The sequence below is a fragment of the Vanacampus margaritifer genome, chromosome 11 (assembly GCF_051991255.1).
Source record: "Vanacampus margaritifer isolate UIUO_Vmar chromosome 11, RoL_Vmar_1.0, whole genome shotgun sequence".
NCBI lineage: Eukaryota > Metazoa > Chordata > Actinopteri > Syngnathiformes > Syngnathidae > Vanacampus > Vanacampus margaritifer.
The window spans coordinates 2,322,996-2,345,000 of NC_135442.1; the positions used below are offsets into that span (position 1 = coordinate 2,322,996).

General features: G+C 39.7%; 4 protein-coding genes across 5 annotated transcripts in view; 1 reads left to right on the plus strand and 3 right to left on the minus strand.

Annotated features, from left to right (window-relative positions):
- The window catches only part of stat4 (signal transducer and activator of transcription 4), a 25,576-nt gene extending 13,980 nt beyond the window's left edge, over nucleotides 1-11,596 (minus strand). The window contains exons 1-22 of the mRNA XM_077579948.1: nucleotides 11,327-11,596; nucleotides 11,089-11,225; nucleotides 10,336-10,471; nucleotides 9,016-9,117; nucleotides 8,600-8,689; nucleotides 8,442-8,520; nucleotides 8,275-8,360; nucleotides 7,296-7,447; nucleotides 6,963-7,121; nucleotides 6,799-6,891; nucleotides 5,473-5,532; nucleotides 5,362-5,382; nucleotides 5,066-5,159; nucleotides 4,928-4,969; nucleotides 4,108-4,191; nucleotides 3,937-4,035; nucleotides 3,672-3,807; nucleotides 3,048-3,097; nucleotides 2,498-2,592; nucleotides 1,126-1,262; nucleotides 854-1,045; nucleotides 712-757 (exon numbers count right to left, since the gene is read on the minus strand). Of these exons, the coding sequence (XP_077436074.1) occupies nucleotides 712-757; nucleotides 854-1,045; nucleotides 1,126-1,262; nucleotides 2,498-2,592; nucleotides 3,048-3,097; nucleotides 3,672-3,807; nucleotides 3,937-4,035; nucleotides 4,108-4,191; nucleotides 4,928-4,969; nucleotides 5,066-5,159; nucleotides 5,362-5,382; nucleotides 5,473-5,532; nucleotides 6,799-6,891; nucleotides 6,963-7,121; nucleotides 7,296-7,447; nucleotides 8,275-8,360; nucleotides 8,442-8,520; nucleotides 8,600-8,689; nucleotides 9,016-9,117; nucleotides 10,336-10,471; nucleotides 11,089-11,225; nucleotides 11,327-11,353 (2,117 nt within the window). The 5' untranslated portion in view covers nucleotides 11,354-11,596. The remainder of the gene's footprint in view (nucleotides 1-711; nucleotides 758-853; nucleotides 1,046-1,125; nucleotides 1,263-2,497; nucleotides 2,593-3,047; nucleotides 3,098-3,671; nucleotides 3,808-3,936; nucleotides 4,036-4,107; nucleotides 4,192-4,927; nucleotides 4,970-5,065; nucleotides 5,160-5,361; nucleotides 5,383-5,472; nucleotides 5,533-6,798; nucleotides 6,892-6,962; nucleotides 7,122-7,295; nucleotides 7,448-8,274; nucleotides 8,361-8,441; nucleotides 8,521-8,599; nucleotides 8,690-9,015; nucleotides 9,118-10,335; nucleotides 10,472-11,088; nucleotides 11,226-11,326) is intronic.
- Nucleotides 11,597-12,270: 674 nt separating this feature from the next.
- maip1 (matrix AAA peptidase interacting protein 1) lies at nucleotides 12,271-15,109 on the minus strand. The gene is made up of 5 exons (XM_077581057.1): nucleotides 14,599-15,109; nucleotides 14,234-14,305; nucleotides 13,669-13,795; nucleotides 13,268-13,418; nucleotides 12,271-13,167 (listed from the first exon to the last, which is right to left on the minus strand). The coding sequence occupies exons 1-5, from the start codon at nucleotides 14,917-14,919 to the stop codon at nucleotides 13,089-13,091; spliced, it is 750 nt and encodes a 249-aa protein (XP_077437183.1). The 5' UTR covers nucleotides 14,920-15,109; the 3' UTR covers nucleotides 12,271-13,088.
- A 289-nt stretch (nucleotides 15,110-15,398) lies between these two features.
- Nucleotides 15,399-20,171, plus strand: tyw5 (tRNA-yW synthesizing protein 5). Of its 2 annotated transcripts, none has more exons than XM_077581015.1 (8): nucleotides 15,399-15,655; nucleotides 16,408-16,562; nucleotides 16,635-16,704; nucleotides 16,774-16,818; nucleotides 17,059-17,196; nucleotides 17,264-17,351; nucleotides 18,567-18,683; nucleotides 18,786-20,171. In XM_077581015.1, exons 1-8 carry the CDS (start codon nucleotides 15,575-15,577, stop codon nucleotides 19,055-19,057), a joined length of 966 nt encoding a protein of 321 aa, XP_077437141.1. In that variant the 5' UTR covers nucleotides 15,399-15,574; the 3' UTR covers nucleotides 19,058-20,171. The 2 variants fall into 2 exon arrangements, with proteins under 2 accessions (XP_077437141.1, XP_077437142.1); XM_077581016.1 differs by having other exon boundaries at nucleotides 16,654-16,704.
- Nucleotides 20,072-22,005, minus strand: part of lrrfip1a (leucine rich repeat (in FLII) interacting protein 1a) — a 37,729-nt gene continuing 35,795 nt past the window's right edge. Inside the window, exon 28 of the mRNA XM_077579949.1 lies at nucleotides 20,072-20,653. Coding sequence (XP_077436075.1) covers nucleotides 20,546-20,653 — 108 coding nt within the window. The 3' untranslated portion in view covers nucleotides 20,072-20,545. The remainder of the gene's footprint in view (nucleotides 20,654-22,005) is intronic.

Genomic DNA, 22,005 nt, shown 5'->3' on the forward strand with positions numbered 1-22,005 from the left:
TTAAAACTGATTTAGAATCAGTAAACATTATGGTTGTCTGAACTGAATTAATTTTGAATAAATGAAACCTTTAAATAAATATTTGTTGGGTTTATTAGATTAAAATTGGAATTGTCCTGAACGACTAAAAAAAAAAGGAGATTTTATTGTTTGGCCGTATCACCCAGCCCGAGTTAAACATTTGCTTTTTAACTCATTGACTCACAGCCATTTTCACTGAAGCAACCCCCTTCGGTCCCGGCTGTTTTACTGGATTTTGACTGATTTTGCAAGGCCCACAGAATATTGTGTTCAATTGCTATAAAAACATGGAACCTACCAAAAGAAAGATTAGAGTCTCTTCTTTCATCAGGAAAAAAAAGTATATTTCTATCTGTTCCGTTGTGCAGCAATTAGCATTAGAATTTAGCTAATTTTCATCATTATTCACAAATCTGGTAAAGAGATTTTTTGCAAAATGGCCCTGATTGATCTCTTATACTCTGTCATTTGCAATAACTACCATTGCTTTAAGCAACCTCTGCGGGTCTTCTGTATGCTCTAGCATTAAAAAAAACAACAACATAAAAATATGTCTTGGGGACACTTAAAACATTTAAAATAGAACGTATTTATACGTTTTTGGGAGCAAATGAGTTAATGATGAAATGGGCCCATTTGACCCGCAACATGAGGGCTAAAAATATACATTTGAATGAGTTATGAACTCACCGCATTTCAGAGCAGGGGATCAGGGTGGATGGTATGTACGGATAAACTGGAAAATTGAAAACAATGACAAGAAATGACAATTTGATTAACATCAAGCAAACAAAGTCTTGCGGTGGGAAAAACAAAGGATTCGAGCTCGTGCCTTTGCTTGGCAGATTGTTGTAAAGTTGTCCAAAGGCCTCGTCTTTCGGGATGTCAGGATAGAGGAACTTGAGCGGGTTCTTCGGGACCACCCCGTCTGAGATCATTTTGTAGTCCCGGATGATGTCGGGAAAGTGGAGCGCGTTCAGGCGGCTTTTGGTGTACGGCTCCACAGAGTTGAACGTCGGCTCCCCTGTTGCAAAAAAAAAAAGAAGAAGAAAAAAAAGATCAAGTAAATACAAGTTTGCACAGGTGTGTGTTCAGGGCGGTCACCGTTGTCGCTGTGCTGCACCCAAGTGAAGGTGATTCCTCCAAGATGGCTCTCGCTGAAGCGCAGGAGGAACGTGCCCGACGACTTCTCGCGCAACAGAGCGCGCTCCATCTCTTTACTCACAAAACCCATGATGTAGCTACATGGACAGGGAAAGAAAAACTAATCTGGGTTCTTCAGTAGTATCCCCGTGGCAGAAAAATTTGCCCCTGACACCAATTTCACCAATTCCGCTGCTAAAACTGAACAGAAGGTGCAGCCATTTTGGTTTGAAGCAGCCATTTTGGGTAAATCTCCTCCTCCCCTAGTGCCCCGCGAAAAAGTTTGAAAAAAATTAACCTATGATAACAAACCACAAAATTGGGTCATGCACATGAAAAAGTTTCAAGGACCAAATATTCGAAACGAAACAGGTAGTCAGCCATTTTGGTTTGAATTGGTCATTTGGGGTGAAATCTCTCAGTAGTGTACTCAAGAGATGTGAGGAAAAAGTACAGCTGCTAACACTTGCTTCACATTTGCTGTCATGAAATTTGACAGGCAAAAGTCAAGCGCGAAATGGAAGTCGAAGATGGCAGTTTTGGTGTGAAGCAGACATTCTCTCCTAAAAGGTCATCTACCCAAATAAGCACCTAGTAGGTTGCTTTTTTGTTTGTTTTAACAAAGTGTCAGGTGATTAACATTTTTGATTGTAATTAAATCGCATGACTCACGATTAATTAATTTGATATCTGTTCTAAATGTATAATACCCCCCCCCCCAAGTTTCATACTCCTATTAATATAATAGTGGGAAAAACTAGTATAAATATGGCTGCATATTTTAGTCATTGATACATTAATTTAGTAAGTTGTACTGTACTGTAAAAAACAAGTGTCATATTGATTTGTGTTGGTGATTTTTCTGCCACTAGATGGCATAATTGGATTTGGAAGACATTGGTGACAGCTCAGTGCATTTTCTTTTCATATTAAAAGCTATCGAATCTTTAACATGAAGTAACTGGTAAAATTCTGCACATTTTTTTAATTCTTTCCAAGTAAGGGGCGGTCATTAATCTTGCGTTAAAAAAACTAGTGGCGCTAACGGAACTTTAAATTAACTCAAAATGAACCCAGTAATTTTGACACCCGTAGTTTGTTTGTATTTTACAGACAGCTGAGCCGTAACAAAAAGAAGGTTAAACCATCATTTTTTTGGTTTTGTTGTTCAGTAGAGCAAAAAATTTAAATTACACTGAAAATGGACAATGAGAGACAAATTAAATAGGGAAAAAAAAACTTCCTTCAATTGAGTTAAAAGCTTCTCGGTTTAAAAGGTGATCAGAAGCTTGAAAATGGTACAAAGTCAGACCTAACAAAGCCACCAACTCACTTTTTATTCCACACGGGCAGCAAGTGCTTCCTGATCAATTCCAAGATGGAGTCCAACCATATCCAGAAACTGAATTGCTTGCCTGGAATATTCTCCTGGGAGAAGAAACGAGAGAAAAAAATTACAAAATAAATACATCACACTTACAAATATCCAAAATGTGAAGTTAGCAACATTGACAGAGTTAACAATAGCGCTTCCTGTCTTGTGCTCGTCTTCCAAATGCAAAAAAACACCAAAAGAAGCTGATTTATTGATTGGTCACTTTCACACGTCACGTGATAATAATGCAACTTGTGCGTTGCTACACACGTTGGCCGTCTAAATAACTACAGTTGAGCCGCCGCTACTACAATCGGCGCCATTAATGCGACCTTCAGCAAAACCACGTCAATTCGTGAATTAATTTGGATCCGAGAGGATCGGGTGGTAAAAATCACTCTTAACAAACCGAAACACGACAGGACATTTGGAAGGATCATCTTTTCGAGACACTCGATAATCGACTTGACTGACTTTGATCGGAAGGGCAAGACGATTTTAGACTTACCTTTGAAAACTTGGACCAGCTAATTTGGTCACTATTGCGGAAGTGTTGACCTAGAAACATTGGAGAAAACAAAACAAAAAAGCCAGTCGTCAGTGGCAAAATGAGAAAATTCTCAAAACACTTTGTTGGTTTTAATATTAACTCATTCAATCCCCAAAATGTGTAAAAACATGATTTAATACTTTTTACTACCCTCCCAAAAACGTGTTTACACGTTTTTTTTTATGTAAGAGCAGGCAGAAGGCTTTGATGCCGCTTCTGACATAAAGAGGATCGCTTAAAGCAATGGTAGTTATTCCAAAAAACGGCCTGCAGGTGGCAGCAGAGTATAAGAGATCAGGCAGGGCCATGTTGCAACAAGCTCTTTTTGACAGCGTTTTCACTAGGAATGATGAAAATTAAATATATTCTAATGCTAATTGCTGCAAAACGGAACCAGATAGAAATATACTTTTTTCCTGATGAAAGAAGAGACTCTAATCTTTCTTTTGTTTTATAGCAATAGAACGCAATATTGCGTGGGCCTTTTGATAATCTGTGAAAATCCAGGAAAACTGCCGGGAGCGAAGGGCGTTGCTTCAGTGAAAATGGCTGCCAGAGAATGAGTTAAGCGGCCAATCATACCAAGAAGTTTCTCCCCCAACATGTTGAGCTGCTCCTTGTTGAGGCCTTGGACGGAGTTGGTGGAGAACTGCCAGCTGAGAACCTCCGAGAGCTGAGCCCACGTGGCTCGCAGCGAGCTGCTGAAGAAAGCCAAATTCTGCACCAGCGCACAAGAGTTTGCCCACTTCAGTAATATGCTAAATCATTTGCATATGGCGCCAAAAACAGAAACCCATGCATGTCATGTCCACTTTTTTTTAGGATAAACAGAGAACGAATTGCTGACCTTGGGCTCGTTGTTCAAAAGGTTGTACCACATGACGGAGGCCCAAGCAGCAGGGATCTGACTGGCGTTGGAAATGACCACCAGCGGCAGGGAGCACGTCTGGAAGCATTTACGGGCTTTGACACACAATGAGCGACCCACATCGTTGTGTTCGTAAACATTGCCGCTTACCTCTAAATCAATGTTAAGGCCATGCATTGTGAAGTGCGCCTCAAAACTAAGAGAGTGAAGTTCTTCCGTTACAGGAAGCAGACTCTGAAATAGAAACAACGTCATGTGACGTAACATTATTGGGCGGCTTTTTGTTTTGGTCGTCAGCGCATGGTCGCTTGTTGGGTGGAAATCCTACATGTCCAAATATGGTCATTGACATTTTATTTACAAATTGATAAGACTGGTATGGCCTCACGTCATCTGTTACTCCTGTTTATCGTTAACCAATTTAGCTTGAGAACGAATCTATTAACTCTCTTGGACACTTGAAGTGCCTAAGAAGGCTCGTACAACTCCGTCTCTTCCTCACTCTGCGGGAAGTGTGCGGCATTATGTCGCCGTCTACAGATTCATTTCCGCCAACTGCATTGCCTCCTCAACTTATTGTTTTATTCATCGCATCACTCGTCAGTCTAAGGCTACGTTCACACTTCACGGATGTGTCGGTAAATATGGCCCCGTGCCATTTCCTCACGCCAATGAATCCAAATAGTTGCTTAATCGATAGATTAATCGATTCTAAAAAATATTCGATAGTGACAGCACTGAACGTCTTATTAAATTAGTGGTAGAATATGACTTTGGGTCCATGTTGGTATGCAACAGTATATGATAGCAATAATGTATAATACAGTGGTTTTTTTCCACCCTCTATTTTTCTTTAAAAGTAGTGATTTTGGAGCTGGGAGGATTCCACCAATGGATTGTTTTTGTATGCAAGTAAGTAGACAGACAAACAGAAACAAATATTTGTGATCAGTAAAATATTGGTATTTACCTCATTGCCCTTTGTGGAATTTCCGTATTTCTTCTCCGACAGCTGTTGTAAATTCAAAAGTTCAAGGTCAAGACAAACATGCGTTGATACGACAACTGAGCTGCATGTGCTGTGACTATTAAAAGCAAACAAACATACCCCATGTTTAAATTCCGCTGAAAGGCAACCATTGGAGTAGTCCTCGATATCCATGACTTTACTGGTATTGTTCACGATGAAAAACTGACGGTTTCTAAGGTTCAAAATGGAGTCAAATGTATCCTTAATTGTTGTGTACTGTATGCAAATGAGGTAGGATTACTTCCATGAGCGGAAATGTAATAGTCTCGCTTAAAAAAATGTTACAATATGTATGGGTGGACATTTAATGCTAACTTCCTTGTACTCTGCAAACAACAGCAGAACTTCCTGTGTTGAGGTTTTTCTGTACTCACACTCTGCCAGTAGGGAGTTCCCTAAATACATGCACAAAAAAAAAAAATTCAGACAATTTTTTGTTGCAACGATCGAACATTAGCATAGAAGAAGAAGAAAAAAATACTCACTTGTCAAATGTTGTTTTCACTTTTATCTGATAATCAATTGCTGGGAGTTTAACCAGGAGCCTAAATGATGACAAACACACATTAGTTTTGTCGAAACAGAGTAAATACATCTGATGGGACGAGCCCCCACAGCCCCCACATCCACTTTCAAGCCGTTAGGATTTCATCCAAGTACAAGCCCTGGAATTTGCTTTCAAATCAAAATGGCCGACTTCCTGTTCAATGTCAAGCGTGGGTCGTTCAATCCTGTTATGACACGAATGTCCACTACATTTTGGGATGATCGGTCAATTGGCGTATGGGGGGTGAAGGGGAATATTTCAAGAAAAAAAATCGCAAATTTGAGAGTTTATAAAGTGGCAAATATGTGGTAAATACTTCCTGATCCACAATCAGCTGACTAACACTAACCAATCAGAAGCTAGCAAAGCATAGGTCAATGCAAGTCAATGACGGAGAGCAGCAGATTCCACACATCAACTTAGCGACTTGTACAAAAAAAAAAAAAACACTAAAATGTATGAATGTGCAAATAATAATTCTGGAAACATTAAAGTAAATATAAATGTTAACAAATGAACTTAAATGCTTGATCGTCAGGGTGTGGCCCTTCGCTAAGCGAGGCGTCTTTGTCGCTGGCCGTATCCAACGCTTCAAACATCACATGGTTCATCTCTGCTAAAGCAATTACTCTCTCATTCTTTGAAAACCCGACCGAAAAGTATCGGCACAAACATCCGAGTAGAACGATACGTGTATTTCTAGTTTTTTTCCTCGCTAATTTTCCACTTTATAAACTTTCTCCGAATATTACCTACCCCCCCCCCCCCCCTTCTAAAAAAATAATAATAATTATACGCGGCCCTAATATGCCGTTGAAGTTTTGGGGTCTTTTTTTTAAAAATTGTTTTATTTTCTTGAAAAAAAAACAAAAACAAAAAAACAACTACAAACCAAAATGGACATGCCAGACCCAAATTTCAGGTTGATGACTAAAACTGCTGTCAGGGGTTAGTGCTATTGGAATTTCCCAAGGGGGTGTTGTGAGTTTTGTCATTTTCCATGCCATGGTGCTACTTCAAACCAAAACGACTAACTTGAGTTTTTCGTGAATCTTGTTGTTGTAACCAGCAAATTTCCTTTTACTCTAACATGTCCAACTGGTGTTGTGAGCAATTTTCTTTTTCTAACTTTCCAGGGGGGGCTAATGTGAGGGTCAATACCTCCAAACATTACCAGGATGCACGCTTTGCAAAAAGGCAGAGCTTTCAGGATGGATTGGTTCGGAATCTCATCCAACATTTTCAGACCAAAGCGGCAACTTACTTGATTTTGGTGCTGAATTGCACTTTGGTCTTGATGACGAGAGGTTTCTGCGGATGTGTCAACATGCAAGGCTGCTTCTCCACCACAAATGAGCTGAGGATGGCGCGGCAGACACAACATTGATGTCATTCCAAAACGGGAGCGTCATCGAGCGTTGAGCGCACCTCTTGATGATGTGATGGATGAGATATTTCACGTGTTCCTCCATCTGCGGCTTCTGGACGGGGATGGGGTCGCTCTCGTAGGTGACTTTCAAGACCAGCTCCCCGAGCTTGTCCAGCTGCCGCTTCACCTGGAACAGACTCTGCGCTGTCTGAGTGAACCTGAACCAGCACGGGAGAAACCGATTGGATTACATTCTCTTTAGCTGCTCAAATGCATTCTCTGTAGGGTTTATGTCCCAGGATCGTTAGAAACGTTCCTCTCCTCTCTACTATGTGGCAAATTAGCTATCAAAGATCTGCATTGCTGATTTCATTGTCATCAATCTCAATTACCAACTCTGCAGCTGGTCGAGGCTGCTGAGCGTCGGACTCCCGATGGCGGCCATTTGCTGTTTGCGTTTCCAGTCGTGAAGCTCGACATAGAGCTGAGAATTCATCAGGTCGTCAATCTCCTGGATGACGACGGCCATCTTGGACAAAATCTCCTAGCAGGAGAGTTCAACAGGAATGAGTGCATGAAATTAACCCTCCAGCTGGAAATTAAAAAAAAAAAAGTTTTCAGTAGTTTTTGTTATTGAACTTCTTCTGCTTAATTTGATAAATGCTGTCAACTTCCATCCATCCATTTTCCAAACCGCTTATCCTCACTAGGGTCGACTTATACAATGAAAATGGGTCACTCGCTCCACATATTTGTGTGTTTTCGATTCTGACTGTTGGATAAATTACCTATTTAAAGAAAAACATTAATCACTGGAGGAAATGGGCTTTTTACATAAAAAAAATAAATAAATGTCGAAAACGGGATTCTAACTTTTTTTTTTTTAAATAAATAAAAATCCACTGCTGGAAACAAGTTTATGACCCCCCCCACACACACACACACACACACACACACACACACACACACACACACACACACACACACACACTGGCTAGAAAGAAAAAACACTGGTGGAAATTTATAAAATAAAATAATAAGCCATTAAAGGGCTTCTGACGGTATTTTTTTTTTCCACTGGCGGAAACAGGTTTCTAACATGAAAAAAAAAAACACTGGTGGAAATTTACAAAATAAAATAATAAGCCACTAAATGGCTTCTGATCGTATTTATTTATTTTTCCACTGGCAGAAACGGGTTTCTAACATAAAAAACAAAAAAACAAAAAAAAAACACTATGATTTATTTTTTTTAAATAAATGAATAAAAAGCCACTGGTGGAAAAGGGCTTTTGGCTGCAATTACCCCCCGGAAACAGGCTTCTGACATTTAAAAAAGTGTTTATGACAACATTCAGCCAAATACTGTACCTTCCGTTTGAAGTCAAGTCTGTTGAGTATTTCCTGTAGTCTTGTTACTTCCTGTTTCATGAACTCAGAGTTCCTCTCTGAAGGATCTGCGACACATCAACACAACATGGTAGGAAGGAAGGATGGCAGGAAGCCTCGCTTTTCTGTTTTTTGAGTGCACGCCCGACCTCGAGACTGCAGGGTCTTGTAGCGGAAATCAAAATCCTCCTGCATGTTCTCGATGTATTTGACTCCCTGGTCCATCATCTGCGCAGAATTCACAGTTTGGCTTCATTTTTGGAAGGAGACACAGTTCAATCATTCGTAACATGCATACTGTCGGTACCTGCACATTTGTCCAGATCATCCCGATTCTTTGGTCCATGTTCTTTTGCCTCTCAAGGGTCACCAAATCCAGTGATTTCTCCAGTGGTACCTGTTAAAAAAAAAAAAATCACAATTTGAATCCCCAAAAAAACACTTCCTTGGGGAAGCCTGCTTTAAAGCATGAATTTCAGTTTTTCTCAGAAGGAACAGACAAATAAATGTCTATTCTAAATGAAGCTCCACTTGATAGGGTTGAGGTCAGGGGATTGTGGTCGCTGGTACTTGCTGTATGTCGTGCTCGTTGGGGTATTTTGATGAATGAATGTCACAGACACAACTGGGAACTGTTTGGAATTGTCTCCTTTACGGATGCTCCGGTGGTTCTCAATAATGTTCACGTCAGGGGACGACGGTGGAGAAATTTCACACACAAACCTGCTGCTGCTGCATGCAAGCGATGGAGAGGATGCGGCGTTCTTCTTTGAGGCAGTTGGAGATCACGCTGGCCATGGCCGCCGGGTTGCTGGCATATTTCATCTATCGAGTCAGACAGCAGAGGAGCAGACGTCACTGGACCTGAGAACAAACTTCTCCTCCCACCCAGGTTTGGATGTATTCTCATTCTCACCACTGAGATAAGTACAAAATCTTTTGTGATAAGAAGTTTTTTTTTTTTTTATGTGACTGGCTCTTTGCAGATGTCACCTACAAAAACGTTTGCTTTTTAACACTTTTGTCCGGTTTGTTCATGGTCAAAATAATCCACTGCATGTTTAGTCATCAAAAAAAAAAAGTACACTACAAATTTAACAATGCATTTTTCAAATATAGTTACTGTACTATAATTAAAAATACATTTATTTTCTCAGAAAACCCTCACGTTTATAAAAAAAAAAAAAAAGAGGAGTATAATTTAGATTTTTTTTTTTTTTAATTGTCCAGTATTTTCAAGAAAAAAGTTGCATTTTTTTAAAGCCAGACTTTATTCGTGAAAAAGTTTTAAATTTCTTTGGGGTAAAGATGAGTATATTTTGGAGAAGGAAAAAAAGTTGCATTTTTTCTGAAACATGTTTTCTTTATTTGTTGTTGTCGGTGCGGAGGTAGAGAAAACTTTTTGGGAAAGTTGCACATTTTTAAGGAAAAAAACATTTATTTTCTAGAAATATGTTTATATTTCCTATGTTATACTTTTGCAGAATTAACATAGAGTTCCAAATATTTCATAAAAATGTTGCATAAGTCAATCAATAACTCGCTAAATATTAATTGAAAGGGTTAGTAATGGAGTTAATGATAATATCAGGATGGGAGCAACATGGATGTCTTCCAATCCAGAGGTTCAATCCCCGACCCTTGACATTGTCAAAGTGCCTTTGAGCAAGATACTGAAGCCCTGATAGTGCGCTATCAGTGTGTGAATGTCAAGTGCTTAATGAGTAAACCTGTTATGCAAGTGCAATCCCATTTACAATTATTCTGTTTCAGTTTACAGCACTTCTAGAAAATACACACACCCTAAACAAAGAGTACCGATAATTGCTTCCTGAAAAAGTGATGTAACAAGAAGGACATGTGGATGTGTGACGTCGGATGGAACATGACTCATATGATCTAAGAAATCCAGAGTGGAACCAGTTTGTTTTTAATCTCAGGTGATAGCACGCAACAAGGCAAACAAAAGCTCAACGACGTATTCAAAAACGAAACCAACCTTCACTTCCTTTTCCTCTCAACCACAAACATAAAGCGGCCTACCTGTAATTGCTGCTGTATGATCTTCATGTTGTGTCTCTGCAGGAAGTTTTGCTCCTGAGATAGCGCCAGCTCCAGCTGGGACAACAGGTTGGAGAACAGGACCGCCGCCATGGAGTCGATGTCAGCTGCCGTGTCCCTAAAAAGACATGTCCTCGTAAGGGTTTAATGTGGGATATGCAGTGTGTCAAAAAAAAAGACGGGTAGAACACAACGCTGCTGTTGATTGCGTGTGTGCGTGTGCGCCACTCAAGACAAACTTGGACAAATTGAAAAGTGACATTTTCATTTATAGGGTTTTACATCTGGGTCAGGGATAGAGTTGCACACTCGGGAGAACAACAGTCTGCTGTCTATGGTTGAGAAAATGTGATTGTCACACTGCATAAGCGACAAAAAAGTTCACCTGGGGCACTATATAAAAAACATATATATGATTTGAAAATATTAAAAGCATGTTTTCAGAGAAGTGTGCCTCTCTTCCATCCAATGTAAATATATTTACAATAATTTGTCTCAAATGTATATGACTATTTCTCGAAATATACCATTATTTTATATATACCACTCTCTAACTTATTTCCCTATATTAAAAAAAAGTGGGACTTTTCTCAAGCAAATATATTTTCTTGATTTTTTCCCCCAACTTCTTAAAGATATACTGTACAACTTTTAGTCTTTTTTTCCTGAAAAGGAAAAATACGCTACTGCTTTGTTCTCCAGAAAACATCAAACTTTTGTTTCTCTCTTACTCACCAATCCTGATCCTCAATCCAAATGGCGAGACCCTGCCTGATGTCCATTGGAAAATTGTCATCATACAAATAGTCCACTTGCTCGAGGAGTCTCATCTCCAGCTGCTGAATTTGCTTCCACTGGCTCATTCTGGGCACCTGAGTGAAAATTGCCGTGTTTTGTTTTCAATTAAAATACATTTTCAATGCAAAAATCATCTTGCCATCCAGATTAGTAGCTGTAGTGTGGTCGTAATTACCTGATCTGCTCTCCCTTTCGGTGTCATTCACCATGTGCACGTTTCTGTCTTGACTTTCGTTTTCTGTACAATTTATATTCAGGAAGTCTTCTCGTTATGCACTTGGAAATCTGCCCATGTTTTACTGTTGTTTTGTTTTTATTTTACCGGCGATGAAGCCAATAATTACGTTAAGGCATTAAAAGTAGTATACAGGACAGGACATTAAAAAAGAAAGAAAAAAGTTGTGTCGTTATTTTTAATCGCTGAGACCTCCGGTGCTGTTGGTGGCGCTAGTACTAATTTTTGCAGTTACGAACAGCATCGTTTCGCTTTTTCCTTGTGTGTGTGTGCGTGTGTGTGAGAGAAGAGACAGTCAGAGGCAAATAAACGTCACAAAGCGTTCTAAGATGTTGTATAGTTATAAAATACTAACATTAAAGAAATCATAAATGCGCGTTTCGGAAGACATCAAAGTCAAACCCCTCTCTGGGTAGGCCCGTTGCTGATAATACGTAAACGTGTCCGCCATATTGAGTGTGTCAGATGCTATGCCCGCAAACAGTAGTCATATCAATGCAACTGAATTTCTTAAAACGACAACCTATTAAGTGTACCAAATTGAAGCCTCTCGTTCACACATAAACAGCATTTTTTTTTACTGCCATATAATTACAGTATTTCACAATAAAAACGAATATAAAAAAATTGTGTTTTTTGGTGCCTGTATGTTTAATATATAAGCATACACTGATGTATTAAGGAAACGTATCACTAACTGCAACTTGTTTTTGTCAAAAATAGGTGAGCGCACCATAATTAAGTTGACGATCAGCAAGTCTTTCGCTTTCTGGTCTCGTCCGCTTAAGTAATTTGGTATACTTGTCTACAGTAAACACCACGACCACTGATTATATTTAATCATCATCATAGCATGTGTAAATAATACAGCAGCCACCAACCAGTTTGTTTAACCACCAGTTATTTATTTTAAACAAATAAGATTGACCGATGAGCCATCACCTGATTCAACTCACTGCTTTGAGTCGGGAGAAACCACATGATCTGGAGCTGCAAGTTTGCGGTGTTTCTGGTGAGTCGGCTCAGTCAGTAACATGTTCCGACTGGATCATCTCCCTTTGCTGTGTTACATGTGAGTGCGATTGCCCGAGGCAGTTGCTGAATTTGACTGAATCATCTGAGTTAGTTTGCCGTGTTTTCCATGAGCCCGCAAACTTGAGTCTGTACCCAATTCATTTCATAATTGCTATCTGCAAACTGGACTCAAAACTCTCAATTAAACTGAATCACCCAATGAGTTTTTATGTTTTTTCCAGTGAGACAGCTAACTCGATTCAGCCACGAGATTCAACAGTTGAACCAACTGAAACATACAATCCCTACAAAATCTTGTAGCTGATCAAAAATACTAATGTGTCAAGACCAACTAGTGTCTTGATATTTCGCAATGCTGATATCAAGGCTATGCTTGCATGGGTGGAAATGGAAATCACTTATCAACACACTTCTAGAACAAGTATTAAAAATGATCCCAAAAAATGACTTGACACAAGGGCCAACAAAATTTGACTGTGTCAACACACACACATTTCTTAAAGGTTAAATTAACAGATTCACTTTACAGGTGGAAACTACATATACTCATTCTCATAGAACATGTTTACAATCAAAATCCTGCAGACAGTCCGCACTGCGTTTTGGATTCATTCCTTCAAGTTGAGTTTTTTTGAGGAATTTCCACAGAATTTTCCTTCATTGTGCCTCAATCTAAAAGCTTGTAGTGCTCTATCCGCGTAATGGTCCAGTCTGGCGCCACTCCTTTGGTGAACTCCCTCTGAAATCTGTCAAATGTACAGTAGGAAGTTATAGTGATTTGAAGCAACCACAGGTGGGTGTGGAACATAAAGCTTCCCCGTGATAATCACTGTTTTTGACACTCACTCATAGTTAGCGGTGAGCAGCCTTTTGCTCTCCGTCTCGCCCTCTCTTCCGATGGCCATCTGGAAGATACGAATTCCCTCCAGAGTGTCGTCGGGCAGACTTGCGCTGGTCAGGTACCAGAAACGCATCACAATACTCACAAACCTTCTCCCTGGTGGACACATGGTGGTAACACGTCAAATGCAGAAAACCGCATTTAGAAGCATGAATATAGCAGAATTTACAGAACATACAAGTAGTTTATTTCTTAAATCAGGATTATTGAAACTTGAGATACTACATTGGCAGATGCTGTTAGCTATATTTAAAGCTAAAAAAAAGTATTGTGTTGAATATTAAGAAATTATTTGTGTTTGCGACAGAAGCTGAAAATCATAGATTTGATTGGTTTACGTGCTGACCCTCGTCATCGTAGTAGATTCCCACGTCGCCCGCCGTGCTGGACATGAGCTCGTCAGGTCGAGCGGACAGTGCCGTCTTGTAGCTCGGCGGGAGAAGGTTGCACTTCTCTTCCAGCTTTCCGATCAACTGACCCAAAAATGTAAAAAGAGACTCCCTTTCAAACATACATGTGGAAGACTGGTGGGTTCCTCAAGGACCAGTGGAAATGGCCGATCTTCACTAATCTGTGTTGTTCCCACAGAGCAGATGAGTATTGTTGCACACTCTGTGTCTGTTGCTACCCCTTGTATGTCAAAGTAGCAGTTATTTTTAAAAAGCACTTTAAATTAACAACCATTGCTGCATACAAAGTGCTGCACTAAACATGGAGTAAAAACTAGCCATACAATAACAAAGACGCCAAAGTAAAAAACAACCCAGTGCTTATAATAACTGTAACAAATTTCCACAAGTCAATATAAATTGTTTGACATGATTTCTTAGCATTAATCTACCCCTTTCCTCCCGGTTCTGACATCCCAAATAAGTAGAGTTCTTGCTGTAAAAGTGTTGCTTCATACTTACGTCACTGGCCACAAGCCCCTCGAGAGCAGCAAACTGACACTGGGACAGCATCTTAGAAACATGGCAGAAAGCCTGTCAACAAAAAACACACACAGGAAAACGATATAATAACCCTTTGCATAATATTAGAACAACAAAACAACAGATGGAATATGACTGACAGTGACTATCACCACTGACTTAGTTAACACAATGTAAATCAGCATCTTTTCGCCTGATAATCTGACATCATCCATTTAACACCCCCCCCCCCCCCCCCCGGTCAAATTTAATCAAATCAACTTTGCCTCCAGAACTGTGTGTGACGTCATGATGGTCTTGAGACACATACAAGAATTAAGAGATTTAATAAAAATCCTACGAACCTGTTTAGCACCTTCCGTAAAGTCTTCTATGTTGAACTCGGAATCAAAATAGGCTCTGATGAGAAAGTAGTAGACCCGCTTTCGCAGCCAAATGAACGGGTTCGGGATACCAAAGACCACCACCTGCCGATGGGGTTTTCGTTCGCCACCTTGGGAACTGTACGACCGCAGCGCTACCACTCCTCCGACACTAGCAGGAGGTAGGACACATAATTGGGATTTTATACACCGCTTTAGGCGGACACTTTCGTGGTTTGAAACGCGACTAAAGCCGCGTAACGACGTCAATTTACAACAATTTCTTAATATGAAGAGCGCCATCTTGTTTAGGCGGATTTCCGGTCCGTTAATTTGTTTCCTTTGGCTCAGTTATTGTTTTAAATAATGGGTTTTATCTTTTGGCCGGCACGTTTGGACATTTGTTTGAATATATAAATTTTTTTCGTACAATTTTAATTAATTCAGATTTATAAGTAATTCTAAAGTCCGCTTTGAAGCAGAGGATCCTTATTGTCGCTTGTTGTTTCTTCCAGAATATTCGAAATGCGACACCATATTTCCTGTCCGTCTTTTTGTATTTTCCGCATGTTATTGTTTTAAATATTTGGGTTTATCGGTCAACAAACATATTGAGCAGGTTACTTAATTTAATAACTTGAATTCATATAAATGCAGGTGCAAGCGAATTTTTACGGTACACAACTAAGAATGTTTTTGTACAATGAGGAAGTTTTGTTGTTGGTAGAACATAGGAGGAACTTTTGTTGCTATCGGAACATTCCAAATGTGACACAAAAACATTGCCCCGTCTTGTACATGCCGTTTGTTACATTTTTTTCCTTCTTCAGTTTTTCCTTGCCCTCTTGTGGTTCGATCAGGGGATGTCGTTAATATTTTGTGTGGCCATTTGAAGCCCTTTGAGACTATTGTGTGATTAAGAGCTTTATAAATAAACTTGACTTGACTTCATGTTCAAATGACGACTCAGAAGAAAATATCGGTTCCAGTGTTTACTGAAGTGGGCAGGGATGTTTTTCTCCGACAGATATATCCACAGGTAATATTTTCAACTTCAAACATGCTGCTTGCACATAAACTGATCAGATTTTAATTTGAAGCAGCATCCGACTACATGACCTGTAATAACATGCTTATTGATGCCCCCCCCCCCTCCTTCAAGGCTTCATTTATTGAATAGTTTAATCGATTAGTCTAATGATTAATTCAAATATTGAACATTATATTGTAAATATAAGTTTACTACAAATATTTTTTTTAATTACTGTTTATAAACTAATTATATGTTTTGGGGGTGGGGGGTTGTTTAATATTTCAACCAAATGATAATATGAAACAATGTCACATGAGATGGAGTGATGGTACTCGCCAATCTTTTTTGAAACTGACTAGTTTGATATTTACGTTTGAGGCTGATTCACGTTCAACTAGGATATTTTGATTAAACACAAAAGATATGCTGCAAAAATCATCAGATAATATTTTCCGTTGAAATCAGAGTATTTGGACAATTGTATTAACTCGATCAAAATAGTTCAGTTTATTTATTGATCGGCAATTAATCATGACAGTTCTTGCAATACACTAGCATTTAAATAATAATTGAAGTGCTAAACAAATACACTCAAAAGAATGAAAGCCGAATTGTTAGCATTCTATCTCTGAATGATTTTTTTAGCATTGTAGCACACATCCACTAACGCACCAAACGTCACGGAATAAACAGTACAGTTGTGCGGAGGTTGTTAGCATACTCTTGTGTTAGCATCTGAATATTGATCCCCACCTCAGCGTAAACCTGCCGTGCTGCGAGGAGTGTGTCTGGGTCCCTGCGTGGAGAAATGGACCGTGGAGTATCTTGCCCAGAAGGGAGGCGGCAAGGAGGTGAAGATCCACGTCTCCAGCGTGCCACAGATGAACTTTCTTCAAAAAAACTTTGTGTACAGGTGGGCTTGATCATCATTTCCTCATAACAACAACACAAACACAATTGTCAAAAGCCTCAATGTGGACGGCAGGACTCTTCCGTTTGACCAGTTTGTGAAGAGGACGTCTGAGGAGAAACACGCAGATTTCTTCTTGTGTGAGGTACATCGGGATACACGCTTGTCATGTGACCAGCACATGCGCTTTCTAAAATCTTGAATCTCATTCCAGGACGAGAGCTATTACCTTCGGTCCCTGGGAGAAGACGTCCGAAAGGTAGGCAGAAAAAAAGAAGGGGTGATTTTTAACGTTCCATTAGATCTCACGAAGCGACACCAGTTACCCTAAGTCACTGGAAGTTTGCCATTTTCAAGAAAACCATTTTAGGGTCATTTGGCCATTTTCATAGTCACAGCCATTTTGACCAATTTCTACCAAATATTAACCGGAGAGAAGATGGTCCTAACTGGACCAATCAGCTTGCATGTGATGTGCCTCATTGTCACCCTTTCCCAGGAAGCAGCTGACCTGCATAAACAGTTCCCCGAGCTAGCCAAGGACTTTCACATCCCAAACTTCTTTGAGCCCGGTCAATTCTTCTCCAGCGTCTTCCGCATCAGCTCCCGCCGGCTGCAGCTGTGGACGCACTACGACGTGAGTGCGGCAGCCAGGCGGGAAAGTAACCTTTGCCGTTTTAACATTCTAACCTCAAGCTTTCCAGGTGATGGATAACATTCTGGCTCAGGTAACGGGGACGAAGAGGGTGGCCCTCTACAGCCCACAGGATGCACTGCACCTCTATTTGACAGGCGAGTACTCCGCTATACAATGTGATGATTTTCCATTGCTCTAGCTGAGTGGTTCTCAAATGGGGGTACGAGAAGCCACTCCAGGGGGTACATGAGATTTTAAAACATATTTTAGAAGTTTATGTCACTATTTCTAAAACATATATAAGTTCATCAAATGAATTTAATATTCAGTAGGCTATTCAATTTCAGTGTCCCCAAAACCCAGCATCTCCCCCATACCAGAATGGTTCGACCCAAGTTGTCATATGCCACCTACAATCACCTGTCAATCACTTGAAAACTTTATTTAAAATTCCGTTTATTATTTCCTTTTTAGAACAGAGCTTTACTATGATCCCAAAAGATGACACTTAATGCATTGTTGATAAAAAATTGTATGTGCACAAATCTTTTCTAATTTTTTCAGTTATATCTTTTTTATTTCCAAATAGTTCAAGAGACCAGATAAATACAAATAGAATTCCAAAGTCTAATATATCAGACAATTATAGCACATCATTTGGTTTTAAGTCTTTTTTTTTTTTTCAATCAGGAAAGCTTTAATGCTTTTTGGTTCCGGGGTAGGTTGGTGTGGTGTGTGGGCTCCCTCTAGTGGTACGGGGGAAAAAAACACTACAGTACAGTTAAGTTGTATTTAAAAATGTTATGTTCAATACATTTGGATTTAATATTTTAAGACCTGTTTTTTTTTTTTTTTTTTTTTTTTAAAAAGTTCAATACATTTGGATTTAATATTTTAAGACCTGTTTTTTTTTTTTTTTTTTTTTTTTTAAAGTTCAATACATTTGGATTTAATATTTTAAGACCTGTTTTTTTTTTTTTTTTTTTTTTAAGTTCAATACATTTGAATTGAATATTTTCAGATCAGTTTTTTTTTAAAAAAAAACATTTATTGAGGTATTAATTTGGAAAGTTAGGAAAAATGTGCTCGCAAGATCCGTTTTATTGATGGACACGATGAGATGGTCATGTCTCAAGGACCCATGTCCAAAAAAAAACCTCCTACAAAAGGAACCAGCATGCATCCTAGACAGGTGGGCATTTTTTTATTACAAAGTTAAAGACCCATCCCTGAAATTAAACAGCAAGTCTGCCATTTTGTTTTGGAGCAGCCATTTGGGGGGAAATTACTGGCTCTGTTCTGTTTTGGATTAAAAACAAAAATCAACAAGAGGATCTGATATCGTTTGGTTGTCATTCTCCCTTTTTTAGGAGACAAATCCGAGGTCTTGGAAATTGACTCGCCAGACGTGAACTTGTATCCAGAGTTTGTGAAGGCAGTGAGATACGAATGTGTGCTGGAGCCTGGAGATCTGCTCTTCATTCCTGGTAAAACACAGCTTTGTCCTCACTCGGGTTGCGGGTGAGCCGCCGCCTTTCTCACACCCTGAACTGGTGCAAAATGATTTTTTTTGCCGTTCATGTTTCCAGCCCTGTGGTTCCACAACACCCTGGCGCTACAGTTCGGCGTGGGCGTCAACGTGTTCTGGCGCCAGCTGCCGGCCGCCAGCTACGACAAAAAGGACCCGTACGGCAACAAAGACCCCGTGGCGGCGAGCCGTGCCCTTCAAGCCCTGGAGAGGGCGCTGCGCTGTCTTGACGAACTGCCGCCAGAGCACCGAGACTTTTACGGCCGCCGCATGATTCAGCGAATCCGGGAGCGGACGTTCTGCTCATCAAGCCCGCAGATGGCCTCAGAGTGATTCTACGCCATTAACTCTTTGACCGCCAAAAACGTTAAATAACGTTTAGTAAAATCCTATGGAGGAGTGCCAAAGACGTTAAAAGATGTTTTTTTCAAAACAGAGGTCAAACTAACCATTTTCTATTGTTGATTACTGAAAAACGGAATAAGGTAGAAACAAACTTTTTTTTCTGATGAAAGATGAGAGTCCAATCTTTCATTTGGTAGTATGTGTGTTTCCATAGTCCAAACACATAATTTTCTGTGGACCTTGAAAGATCAGTCAAAATGCTTAAATCGGCTGGCACCCACGGCATCACTTTTCTGAAAACGTCTGGCAGTCAAAGAGTTAAGTGCGATTCAACTTCGGTAGATGTTCAAAAGCCATCAACAGTATAAAAAAAAAAAAAAAGCTTGACAGTTTGGTGTCACCATCCGCCTGCTTCTGATTGGTGGAAAGTATGTGCCCTGGAATTTGCTGCTTCAAACCAAAATGGCGCGCTTCCTGTGTACTTTCCGGCATGGGTGCTTTTTATGATAAATCTGTCCTCCCAGTTTCATGTTGATTATGGAAACTGCTGCCTGGCGCTAATGATGGGAAAATGAAGCTTCATGAAGCACTTGCGATATTTTTTTTAACTCCTCCAGATGGCGCTCTTGGTTTAAAGATAAAGGCGAGCGCAATGAAAATGGATTACATTTCCATTGCATCTTTGAACCACGAGTGCCATCTAGAGGAGTCAAAAAATATTGCAGGTGCTTTAAGAAGCTTCAGTTTCCCATCACTACGGCTGGAGCTGATATTTCTAACTTTGTAATCAAGTACAAATGAAATTCATGCAAAAGGACTGCTTCAAACAAAAATGGCTGACTTCCTGTTTTGTCCATTTTGGCCATGAAGACTTAAACTTGAGCCTTGCAGTGTCAAGAGTTGCTTCATTATTTAAATATATAACTTACCTTAGGACGCTAATAAATAATAAGGAACTTCTTGGGTGCCGATAAAACATACACGTGAGAGTCAATGGCAAAATTGCAGCAAAAGTTTTGACACTTTATTGCACAAAGTTAACTCTCGTTTTGTATGACGCGTTCATAATTAAAGCTTCTTCTTTTTTTTTGTAAACAGTGAAGCAGCACCTGCCCCAGTGTCTTTGACGTCTTCACTGCTTTGAGTCCCGTTTGTCACATTTCTTCAGTATCGTCTAAATAGTTTGGCGTTGAAATGCAAAGTGAGCAAAAAAAGATAAAAACACTCGGAAATGTGCACTTTCATTTACAAAGACACACAGAAAGCGCGCACGCACACACACACACACTCATTCACTCCAAAAGAGTTGAACGCGACGCTACGGTGGGAAAAAAAAAAAAAAGGCAAGGAGAGCGTCTGGGAGGCGAGCGACTCTTCATCATCGTCCTTCATGTTGGGAGCTTCCGCTCAAAAGCAGCTTCCCGGTTTCTTACCGGACGCGACGACAGATGGCGCACGGCGAGCGCGACGTGTTCGCTACGGCGTCTGAGCCATGCCGCGGCTCGACTTCATCTTCTCCAGTCGCTTATTGAGGTGACTGTTGTTGGACTCCAGCTCGTCCACCTTGTCCAGTGCCGAACGCAACTAAGAGAGAGAAAGGGACGGCTCAGTGTGGTTCTCAACTCATTTGCTCCCAAAAACGTATAAACACGTTCTATTTTAAATATTGCCATGGTTTTAAAAATGTATTTATTTTTTGTTTTTGTTTTTTTTTAATGCAAGAGCATACAGAAGGTTTTGATGCAGCCTCTGAACTGAAGAGAACACTTGAAGCAATTGTTACTACAAAAGTGGCCAGCAGAGTATACGAGATCAACCAGAGCCATGCTGCAAAAGAAGCTCTTTACCAGATTTGTGAATAATGATGCAACTAATCTCTATTCTAATGCTAATTGCTGCAAAACGGAAATAGCTACAAATAAAGCTTTTTTTTTTCTCTCTGATGAAAGAAGAGACTCTAATCTTTCTTTTGGTAGTTTCCATGTTTTTATAGCAATAGAACACAATATTCTGTGGGCCTTCAGTCAAAATCCAGTCAAACAGCCGGGAGCGAAGGGGGTTGCTTTAGTCAAAATGGCTGCGAGTGAATGAGTTAAAGTACTGTGTAGTTAACCCAGCAAAATGAATTTTTTTTATACTACTAATCAACATAAATCTTTTTAACAATTTGGACATAAAACCCATGTCAATTTTTGAACACAGTTCAAATTCTCCATTGTGGATTCGAGCTAACACCAATTTTAGGAGTGACAATTTGTGTTCTGCCGCCGTTTATTTTGGGTTAATTCTATTGGCAGCCAACAGATGGCTGCACAATATTTTATTTGAAACTGAATTTGACAGAACAGGACAAACAAAGTATTTCAAGCTCAAAAGGAGTTTTTGCTGAATTGTACCCAATGTCAAATCGTCGTTCATTCAGATTTTTATGCCTACAGAAAGCGAGGCCTGTAGGGTTCATTCCGTACACGTCTTTGTATATTGTGAGGTGATTGTTAAAAAAAAACAAAAACAGGATGACGGCAAAATTTCTCTTATCCATTTATCTTGCTCGCTCCGAAAATGTTTTCAGTATATTTAATATATTACAAATGTCTTGAATTCAAGCATCATTAACTCTTTGACTGCCAGACGTTTTCAGAAAAGGGATGATGCCGTGGGTGCCAGCCGATTTCAGCATTTTGACTGATCTTTCAAGGTCAACAGAAAATTATGTGTTTGGACTATGGGAACACACATACTACCAAATGAAAGATTGGACTCTCGTCTTTCATCAGAAAACAAAGTTTGTTTCTACCTTATTCCGTTTTTCAGTAATCAACAATAGAAAATGGTTAGTTTCACCTCTGTTTTGAAACAAACGTCTTTTAACGTCTTTGGCACTCCGCCATAGGATTTTACTAAACGTTATTTAACGTTTTTGGCACATTTGAAAA